The 12,010-nt window shown below is 35.5% G+C and overlaps 1 protein-coding gene across 1 annotated transcript in view; it reads left to right on the top strand.

The window, feature by feature from the left end:
* Positions 1 to 6,567: 6,567 nt before the first annotated feature.
* Positions 6,568 to 12,010, top strand: part of LOC150088739 (tectonic-2-like) — a 351,050-nt gene continuing 345,607 nt past the window's right edge. Inside the window, exon 1 of the mRNA XM_090370296.1 lies at positions 6,568 to 6,749. Coding sequence (XP_090226422.1) covers positions 6,674 to 6,749 — 76 coding nt within the window. The 5' untranslated portion in view covers positions 6,568 to 6,673. The remainder of the gene's footprint in view (positions 6,750 to 12,010) is intronic.

A 12,010-nucleotide genomic window follows, 5' to 3' on the forward strand; every position in this document is an offset into this window, starting at 1 on the left:
TTTTTTTTTTTTGGCCGGTGCAGCATAATCCTTAGGCTTCCTTGCACCACATAGCTAATAATAATAATAATAATAAATAATAATGAGCATTGAATTAATGCTAGAAGATGTTGCGTATGAATATGGGTTCCTGTCGTGTTGCAGAACAGATTATATTTCAGCAATAAAAGTGGAATTTAAACTATATTCATTTCTGATTTTTTTTGTGTTTTTTTTTTTTCTTCTTCACATTGGTAGGTGTGCTATTAACAAGAGCTGCAGGATTGGCCACTCCAGCAATATATATATGTATATATAAAAGTGCATGCACCTAGAATACATTTGGACCATAAGATACAGGGGAATTTTAGGCAGCATTTTTCAGGAAGAAAAGTGCAATTTATGGTCTGATAAATACGGTAATTGCTTAGCTATATGCAAGAATGGATTGGTATATCATAAGGAATAGTTACAGATTCTACTACAACATTAACACATTGGGTTTGCATGAAAATTAAGAAAGGTTAATTATATATCTTGATCAACATTTGATCTCTTTTGGATGCTGGTTCTACTGCAACTGTTAGCATAGTTACACTTCTTGTCATGGCTGCAGTGGTATTTTGGGTGTTACCCCTTGTGGGTAACACAGTGAATGTAATACTATCCCTTCAGGTGGAAAAGGCCTGGGTTTGAATCCTGTCAGTAACACAATATTTTTATAGCCATTTTTTCACCTGGATGAGTTATTATTATTGTTGTTGCTCTTATATTATTTCTCCTGATTCGGGGGGTTCAACTCTGTGATGGTATTGTTACCAAGTACATGGTGGTTGTTATGTCTGGTTACGTTTGGTCGAGGAACTCTCTGACTATCCTACAGGTCTTCGGGATTGCAACTTTCTGGGGGTTCCCTGTAGGTGTTCTCTGGGTGACCTATTGCTGCTAGGCTGTTATGTAGGGTCTTTGGCACCATGCCAGTGATGATCAGGATGATCATTATTATTAGTAGTAATAGTGATAATAATAATAGCAACACAGCCAGGATGTGAAATTGATTAGACCAGGGTTCGAGCCCGTGACCACCAAATACGGAGGATGCGGAAAGGTCAGGGAATGACCACCGCATATTCCCGGAGCAGTATGGCCTTAGTTGCTAATGCTCCTAAAAACCAAATAAACAAACAAACAGGATGTGAAAAAAAAGCTCATAAAAAATTCCTTGTCATTGACATATCTTGTTTCAGGTAAAAGTCATGGTATTTTCTCCAGAAACTTGAGTTATTTTTCCAGCAAACTGACTGAAGGACACTCAAAATTGCAGGCAATATACTTATGGTGCATATTCTTATTTGCTTTGGCACTTTAACACACACTTAATGCAGATGTATGTTTAAGTTTGGGAACTCCCCCTGCCTTTTATTATAACAGTAGTATAACAATTTAACAAATGTTAAGGCCCTTCTCTGTTGAGGCCTGTTTGCTTTGCATCTACTGCATTTCCCTTTGCATGTCCTCATACAGGGCCATGTTAAAACTTAAGTGTCCAGATATACCAAAAGAATGCTCTCCTTCTCACCACACAAAAAGATTACATTAGTACCATAATCATTTTCCTCTCTGCTACCACATCAAGAAGTCCCATTGATACCGTTTATTTTGTTGCATCTGAGAGCTCATGCCTGGATATAATTTCTTCCAGGTTTAACATCGTTTTGGCCCTGTCCCAGATCATAAGTAGATATTAAGTAATAAATATTTTCATGATAACAACTATATGTTGTATAAAATGTTCATATATTACAAAAATTGCTTTCTTTATCTCTGTTAGCATAGGAAATATGGTTAATAAGACTGAGAACTTATTAGGCATCCACATTAATATCTCATGTCTTCCAGCAGTTTTTTTGCAGGATTGATTTTTCTTAGTGCATTCATTAAATCAGTGATGGCTTGCATCCACAGAATGCTAATCTGACTGAATTACAGATACCTAGTTGCCAGAGACTGCAATTTACATAACCAACCCCAATCTTTCTTGGCAAGAATATCTATATTTCCCTCACTCCCCATTTAATTTTGTTGCTGTTTTTTGCATCCTTTCTAACAGATCTATATATTTCCTAAAATGAGCTTTCCAAACATTTATACACCATTTCAGATGTGATCTAACCATTGCTTTATACAATGGTTTAGCAGCTGTTTATCCTTTCTATCCTTACTGGCAAAGTTCCTGAATATCATTGATAGAATCTCACAAGCTCTTCTAGCAGCATGTTTGCACTGTTGCAATGCTCGAAGAACTTCATATCCGACTGTATACGATTATCCCTGAGTTGATTTCATTATCAACTACTCAAATGGTATGTTACTGTAGGATTGCTACTAAACTGTGGTGCCTTTCATTTAGCAATGTTACCTCAGTTGCCATATTTCAGTCAGTCTATCTAATTTATCTAGAGCTTCTTGAAGTAACTCACCTTCATTAATGCCATTAAATAATTATCATGCAACATTGAAAGTATCTGGGGTCTGGGGATCCGCAGACCCCAGTTTGACAAATGCTGACCTAGCACATTGCTAGATGCTTCAGTCCCCAGTTTTATTTGTCTGTAGGGCATATACTTGTTTCTTCAGCGATTAACTTTCATCCAGTAATGCACCAAGTTTTCATTTAAGATTAAATACACCCCTTGCATCAGAAATATCGATGTCTTGATTATAATACCAAAGACAAATAACTCTTGATTATAATACCAAAGACATTTGTTGTTTGGCCTTCTGCTTAATTCTTCTGTGTTTATTGTGCTACATTACAGCACAATAAGTGTTAAGCAAAATAATAATTGGCAACATTGATTCTTCTATTTTTGTGGGCTCCTTAGAAACCTTTACATCCAGAATGAAAGAATCATCTTTTCCATTGTTTTTTTTTTCATTCATGTAACTTCAAGTTTTAATTCATCTGATTTGGAAATATTCAGTACTAGCCACACTTTGAAAAAAGAGTAAAAGTACATTAAAGGAATGCAATAAAATGATTTTTTTCTTTTCCTCTCATTCAAAAGTTATTTAGCACTACTACTACCATTATCGAATGTAATTTTGTAAAACATTTTTTTTTTTTTTTTTTCAATTTTTATTATTTACAAGGAAATTGCTGATATTTCCATGAAGTGCTAGTGAACATCATTTATATTTATACTTTGTATTGTTTTTGCTTGTTATGGAAGTGTACTTCATTGCTGATATTTGCAAATTGTAAGCAAAATGTGTCTCTATATAAATTGAAATTTAAAGTTCATTTACTGTAATATAGAAATTTTGTCTAAGCAATTTTAAGTTTGTAATTATGTTATATATTATATTGCCTAAAGTAACTAGATACCTGCACATTTCAAAGAATGTTTTACTGATATAATATTTAATAACATGTTGGCCCACTCTGGCCTTTATTGTACCCTATGTCCTCGTTGGTCAATTTCCAAACTATTTTTGATAGTAGGAAGGCAGTATTTTGATTTTGGTCTATTCCTCCTTCAACCCACTAGTTAATTCAGCTTCTGACTGTAAGCATGTTAGCCTGTCCCAAAATTGACATTCCATCTGCAAGTGGTTAACTGGAGTTAAGGGTGGGAAATCTGAATATGCCATTGAAGCTTTTGCATTCCTGTACCTTCAAACCAATTCACTGCAGGCTGTGCAGTATGACACCATGCCTTTTCATGCTTAAACATATGTCGGTGTACTACATGGCATTAATTGTTCCTGGAACAGATCAATAGTCCAAGCCCAAACCATGAGAAACAATCCCAGAATAGCAAAAATGCTTCTGCCAAGCTTTACAATTTGGAATGACACACACACCGGTAAATAACATATTCCACTATCCACCAGACCCAGGTATGGCTGTCAAATTGGAAACTGCATACCATGATTCACCAATCCATAGTACAGCTTTCCAGCATTCCAAGGATCAGTTACAATGGGTTGTGTATCAGGCAAGTTCACGCTGCATTGTGTTCCGTAATGTTTAGTTCATGTGCTGCATCTGTTCCATAAAATCGGATGCTGTGCAGTTCCCTATTATCAACTTCATACCAATATCAGTTTCTGTGGCCTCCATGAACTTCTTGTTGCGACAGTATCAGTGAGGACCATGACATTTCCATTTGTCAGTTATGTCAGTAACCATTGATATAGGGTGTTGCAGTTTTGATGATGTGTTGGATAAATACAGTGGCATACCAAAGAAAAAGCCATGAGTTATGTCAGATGTATTTGTGTTGGCCACGCCTCCGTAGCCAGGTGGGCAGGAGCAGCAGTGCATAGCACACGCTTCTTGATTAGACCGGGGTCCAAGCCCGTGACCACCAAATACAGAGGATGCAGAAAGGTCAGGGAATGACCACCACATATCCCTGGAGCAATATGGCCTTAGTTGCTAATGCTCCAAAAAACCAAATAACAAACAAACATTTGTGTTGGCAATTATGTTAGTAAATATTGATATAGGGTGCTACAGTTTTGCTGAAATGGCACAAATAAATTGATTGCTAATAATGCATCCTATCTACTGCATTTCATTAACCTGCATATATGTGGATGGCAGGTATAGTTTATTTTACCCAAATCCCAGGACCAGTGAAGGTGTCTGGGTACTTTCGGCAATGTTTTTGTGGTTGTGTAAATGAGATGAGTCTAAAATTTTTGTTTCAATAAAATTTTTAATCTGCTTCACTGCTTGCATAGAGTTAATATGTTATTCATTCTTTGAAATGAAGTTGCTATTTAAGGCCATCTGTTATCTGATGTGGGGCCAGTAAAACCTGAAATGGCCATAATAGTGGTTTTGATGAATAACAGATTTACTTATTTTGATGCTGTAATTTAGTTAAAAAATGATATTAGCATTTTTAGGTTAACCCACAGATAATAGTATTAATTTTAAAGTGAGCATAAGTCTGAGCCTGTTGCTGGTGGGAACAAAGCATTCCCAGGACTGCAACAGAAAAATAGAATATAGAGAAGTGGTTGTCATCTATTTGTTTATTTATCTATTATTTTAACAGCAACCTTTTTAATACAATTAAAATTTAATATTTTAACTATATTAAAAAGGTTACTATTAAAATAATAGATAAATAAACAAATATATGACATCCACTTCTCTTCAACACTTCTCTTTAATTAATACATTAATGGAGAATTTAAGGTCTAGCTGGGTTTGTATACTTATCCTCTGTAAAAAAAAAATTGAACACATAAGAACAAGCAACTGATTCCAATGAAAATGAATACACACACACACACACACACACACACACACACACACACACACACACACACACACACACACACACACACTCTATTCTGGTATGTAAATGTGGCTGATTTTAATAGTTGGTTTAAAAAACCAACTACTGTATTTAAAACAGGCACATATGAAGTTATATTGGTCTAATGGCACTTTATTAGTGAGTCTCAGTGGAGTTGGCAGTCCAATTATAAGCAGAGATAGAAAAGGTTCTGAATGTCCATTCAAATATATTATTACAGTCGTGGAAAGGGTTCTAGTTGACAGCATTTCCCTTAAGAGTTGTACAAGGTTGAACAAGGATCACTAGCTGATGACTGTTATCCATTGGAAAATAATGGCACAGCAAGTAACTTCTGAATTTGTAACTGCCACAGGATGGAATAACTTCAGATTGTATCTCATAGACTGTGTGTGTAAGAGAGAGAGATTTCTGTGAAATACAATTTGTGTGAAATAATGCTCATGAATAAGTCCAGATTCAGTTTATTGTGTGGTCTAATTCTCGATTTCAGATCTATATCCTGTTTAGTATGTATGCAATGCACTTGGCAGAAAAAATTGAGTTGTAATCCCCCCACCTGCTCCAGAACCTTACCCAAGTTATGAACTACTTGCCATAAGATTGCACTTCACTACCAGTGGATTCTTGAATACTGTTGTTAAGAGTACATTGTGTGTGTGCTGCCTGGATAACATGGGTATTCATACCCTCCCCAACCTTGTTGGGGAGGGTATAAATACCTGTGAAATTATTACTAAACACGCAATTTTTGATAATTCAAAAATTGCATGCTTTAGTAATAATTTCAAATACTGTATATTTGCATCATAACATAATAGCATTAGTATTAGTATTGAAAAATGATGCAAGGAAATAAAGCTTATATAGCATCAGACAAAAAACTTTATTTATTCACATTTCTTTTGCTCACTCCTATTCTGAATGCAAATTTTTGCATGTCTATTCTGAAACTGCCTTTTTTAAATTAAAAAGTATGAATAAATTATGAAAATTAAAAATTATGAATAAATTATGAAAAAAATATAATTAAAAATAGGAAAAATATACTTTTATACCAAATTTCGTTGATTTGTATTAATTATTTGCAAACTACTGAACTTTTTTCTAATATATATCATAAATTTTGGCCAGTTAGTGTAGTTTGCTCTTTATTAGGAAAAATGATTTTATAACTAAATAAATTTTAGTTATATTTTGTATGACTCAAATATATATACAGTATATGTATTTTTTTTTGCAGCATTATGTAGCAATCTGCTGGTACATCTGTTGCTAATATATACTTTATGGCCAAGAATTTTGATGAAGAGAGAGAATGACAGTGATTATCTGAAGGTGTGAATAATGTAGACATGACACCAAATTGGGTTATGATTTTTTTACTGATAGATATGTACAAAGGAGAGCCAAAATTTCCTGATTTACCAGGTAAGCATTCATATTTTTTTTTTTGCTTTTTTAATTCATAAGTTAAGAGTTTTTGCAAAATTTCATGGCATTTAAAATATTTAATTTATTATTATTATTATTAGCTATATGTTGCAAGGAAGCCTGAGGCTTATGCTGCAACAGCACAAAAAAAAAAAAAAAATTCCTCGAGTTACCCTGAGAGAGAGAGAGAGAGAGAGAGAGAGAGAGAAAGAGAGAGAGAGAAAGAGAGAGAGAGAGAGAGTTAAAAGTAGAAGGGAATCACCAAGAAAGAGAAGAATGATGATACCCAGCTCAGGATCCTGGGTGTGCCAAGCCCATACTCACCAGGTGTGAGCCCCTGGACAAATTTTCTTTAAGTTTCATTGAATCCATAAGGCAAAGGCGTAGTATTTAGCACATGTTGAATTTTGGTAGATATGTGATTAAGGACATTGGCATTGTACATATTGATTGTGATTTTACCTGAAAGCTTCCAGAGGCAAAAGCAAAGAACTGATGACTTTCACAGTTTTTGCCCGTCAAACAGCATATTTTATTGGTTGACTTGAGATATTGACAGGTACGGTGTATATACAGTGAAACTTCAATTTTTGAATTTTGAACGGACTAAAAGCTAAATAAAAAGTTTGGGAAGTACAAAATTGAGGAAATATTAAATTAATTCTCAGCAAAAAAATAAATAAATAAACACTGATAAAATAAAGTAATTAGCTTTCTTTTTTAAATTTTAATTTTTTAAAAAATTGTGTAATTTAAATCACAGGCAGAGTATGTTACATTATGTCTTTACTAGTAAACTATGCATTCATTGGACAAAAAGTTGAATCACATTGTTGTTGATATGTTTTACAAGATTGAGGATATAGTAAATAACCAGAAATGTGAGTTCAATGAAAATTTAGCTTGTGGAATTTTTATTAGGACTATTAAAAATATATATAACATTGTGAAAAAATGTAAAATTAGTGATAACATAAAATCTGAGTTTCACCATTTATTGATTTCCATTATGTTTCAAACATTGCTGTAAGATTCATTTATCTGAATTTGTTTAATGAAATTAACCTGACTTATCTAACAATCAATAAGTTCAAGCTAGGCTACATAACCATACTTCAGCCTTAACTAGTACAGTATGGTTTTTGTTGCATTAACAGTGCAATGTGGTCTCACAGATTGCAGTTGTTTTTCAAATCTGATGCTTGCAGATGTAAAAAAACTACAGTAATCTGTGGTTGAAAAAATCTTTGTTAAAAAATGTTTTGGTACAATTGGAATATTTTCAGCTATATAAAATAATGTTGAATACCTTTTACAGAGCCGACCGGGCTAGCCGAGTGGGTAAAGTACCTGCCCGGCAACCCAAAGGTTGCGGGTTCGATTCTCGCCTCGGGCTTGGATCAAAGTACTGCAAAAACCTTGGGAGGTGCAATATGGCCACAGAAGCCGATGCGCCAACAACTACCAAATCAAAAAAAATCAAACCTTTTACAGAAAACTTTATTTACTTTTTCTTTATTTCATTTTAATATAAAATGTGTTACATAAAACCTTTAAAAACCAAATTCCTGTATATCATTGACAATACCCCATGACACTCTGGCAGCCTGTCTGCACTACTCAGAAAACTTCATATTTGACTGCACAATTACCCCCAGGTCTCTTTCATTCTCCACTACCCAGGGTGTAACACCACCCAGTTGGTATGTTACTCTGGGCTAACTGCTACCCATATTTAGTACTTTGCATTTGTCAATGTTAGACTTCAGTTGGCACCTCTCAGCCCTTCTGCCCAACTTTTCCAGATCCTGTTGCAGCAGCATACTGAACCCTGGGGGACACTACTAATAACATTAGTCCACGAAGAGCTGTGTCCATTGATTACCATTCTCTGTCTTCTCCTGCTCAACCATCCTTTTATCCATTGTAGCAACTTGCCCTTAATGCCATACTGCTATAATTTGTACAGTAGTCTTCTGTGTGCAACAGTACCAAAATATTTCCTGAAATCCAAGTATATGATATCAAAATTATTTTTTGCATTCAGCTCCTTTGTGACCAAGTCATAGTATCCAATCAAATTGGTCAGACAAGACTTCCCCTTAACAACCCATCCTGTGTTTGAATTATTACTGCAGTCTTGTCAAGATGATCCTGCAATGCTTCTTTAACCAGTGACTCCATTATTTTCCCTGGAACAGAACTTAAACTAACAGGTCTGAATTATTCATGTTACCCTTTGATTCCCCCCCCCCCTCTGTGAATTGGGGACACATTTGCACAACTCCAGTCCATGGGGACCTCCCCTGAGTCCAAGTAAGCTTTCATAATTATGGCTAAGGGTTTGCCTACTTCCTTTGTTGCTTCCTTTAATATAACTGGATAGATCCCATCTACCCCATTTGCCGTTCTTATGTTCAATTTCAACAATTTCTCCTCCACTTTGCTCTCAGTTATTATAAAATCATTTAACTATCTGTTAGAGTTTGATAAACATCTGTCCCTCTCCTCCTTGAAGAACTCCTCATGAGTGAATGTAGATGCAACATACTCATTTAGTTTGGAAGTTACGTGAGAATATTCATCTACAGTAAAACCATTGATATCAAGTGGACCAATCTGATTCATTCCCTTTCTTTTATAGTTTATATAAGTAAATAAATCTTTGTTGTTTTTCTTTGCATCCTTTGCCAAAGCTTCCTCATAATCTGCTTATATCTACCATAGGCTTCTGTGTCACCTGATAATTTATATGCATCCCATGCATTTTTTTTTCTCTGCTATGAGTCTCATTAGTTCATCTGACATCCATTTGGGTCTAAACCTAGAATAGTATTTCTCAGTTGGAACAAAAAGCCTAGTAGCTTCCAAAATTACTTCCTTGAATGCTTCCCATTTAGAATTTGCTGTTGGTAGCATCATCAGTTGGTCCCACCATGTAGAATTTAACAAATCTCTGAGACTACTGTAGTCATCTTTACGGAAGCAAAAACCCTTCCCTTTACTCCTTAATGGTAGTTACATCTTTAAGTAAATCCCACATCAGCACACTGTGATCACTTCCACCTATTGGTTCCTTTATCTGTAAATTCTTAATGCATGAATAATCACTACTGATAATCAGAGCAAGAGTGTTACTCCCTCTGGTTGCCTCTCAAACATGCTGCTATAGAAAACAATCATCCAAGAAATCCACAAAAGCCTTGCTATTGTGCGAATGACCAACACACATGTTCCAGTCAATATCTGGAAAGTTAAAATCCCCCATTATAAGACACTCTGATTTACTGGCCCACTCTATTTTTCTGTATAGTTGTTCATTGTACTCATCAGAATCATTAGGCCTATAACAAACTCTTACCCTCATTTTTGCTTTCCCAGTGCTTATGTCTCACCAAACTGACTCAACATTGCACTGTCCGTCTATGTCAACTGAATGCACTTCCTTAGATTGTGTGTTTCCTAATTAACAGTATAGCCCCTCCTCCCTTCCTATCCTTGCTGTACACATTGTACTCCCCAAATTCCAATTCTGCATTCCTTATATCTGTGTAACACCATGTCTCTGATATCCCAACAATATCTGCCTTTGATGTCTTAACCAGCACTTCAAATTGATCAAATTTATTTACTATACTCCTAGCATTGGTGTAAATGCAAGTATATATTCACCTGTTTGTACCCTTAGTTGCTCTAACACATCCCATATTTTTTACTGGTTTCATGACCCCCAGCAGTTCCTGAAATCCCCAGCAACTTGCTTTCCGGGCTGCTGCTCATTCCAGTAGAAGCAGTGCAAGAATCATTTCCACCTCTTGACTGTGGCTACTGTTAATCTATTAGTCTGTTAATCCCCCCCCCAAGCTAGCAGTCTTCCGATCCACCTAATATTGCCTCAATTGCATCAACAAATATGCTTGCACCCTTTGTATTTAAGTGTATCCCATTCCTGTAGAAGTAGTTTTTCCTATTAACAAGCACAGACCACTCTGAAAAAAATTCTACCCCATGAATTGATTGACAAGACTCTCATCATATACTCTCTCCTATCATGTCTGGCCAGGATTGCAGACACTTTCAAATTTAACCCTAATTCGGTATTATTATTTTTTTTTCAACAATTTTTTTCAACATTGACCTGTACTTTTTAAGTAAATCCGCAACAAAAGTGAGTTTGAAGTTGGACAGTAAAAGGATGGTGACTGGCTGCAGCATGTATTTGGAAGAGAGAGAGAGAGAGAGAGAGAGAGAGAGAGAGAGAGAGAGAGAGAGAGAGAGAGAGAGAGAGAGAGAGAGAATTATAGAAGCTAATTCTGAAGAATAGTGCCCATGGAACTATCTGTGGAAAAGGCATGCAGCAGAAACCGAATGTCTATGAGACAAAGAGCAGAGAGATAACTTAATCTGGGGTATATTAAGGTTTTGTAACTAAATTAATCAACATTTAAGTTTTGACTTCATAGCAGAAATAACAAGTTAATTAATGTAATGTAAAAAATCAAACGTGCCTGAAATGCAATTAATTTCAGGCACGTTTGATTTTTTTCCTTAAATTGAATGATTATGTCTCTTTTTCACTCTATATATATTAAAATGAAGATTGATGCAATAAAGCATCATATATTTAAGAGTGTAAATATTCTATATAATATTGGTGTAAATACACCATAGAAAACTCAAACGAAAAAACTACATTTGTAGTTTGAAGAGGCATCATTTTATCTGTATCTCGTATTGTGCTGCTCATTCACAACGAGTTGCCATGTATTGCACTACCTCGAATAAGTAACGCTTCACCAAAAGAGAAGACTATTGTTACTTATTCTCAGTGGGCACCATCACCCAGACGGCACCGTTTCAAGGCTTGTTGGCCCTTCATCGGTGAGTGGGCAGGCACCCTGGTATTGCAGACATGACAATCCAGTTGTGAAGATAATCACACAATATGAGAAATGCCAGAAGTGTACATGATTATGTTAAAATGAAGATTGATGCAACAAAGCATCATATTTCTATGGTGTATTTACACCAATATTAAATAGAATATTTATACTCTTAAACATATGATGCTTTATTGCGTCAATCTTCATTTTAACATTATCATGCACACCTTCTGGCATCTCTCATATTGTGTGATTATCTTCACAACTGGATTGTCATGTCTGCAATACCAGGATGCCTGCCCACCCACTGATGAAGGGCCACCAAGCCTTGAAATGGTGCCATCTGGGTGGTGGTGGTGCCCACTGAGAATAAGT

This window comes from Mastigoproctus giganteus, chromosome 3, assembly GCF_048544385.1.
Source record: "Mastigoproctus giganteus isolate SK-2022 chromosome 3, ASM4854438v1, whole genome shotgun sequence".
Taxonomy (NCBI): Eukaryota; Metazoa; Arthropoda; class Arachnida; order Uropygi; family Thelyphonidae; genus Mastigoproctus; species Mastigoproctus giganteus.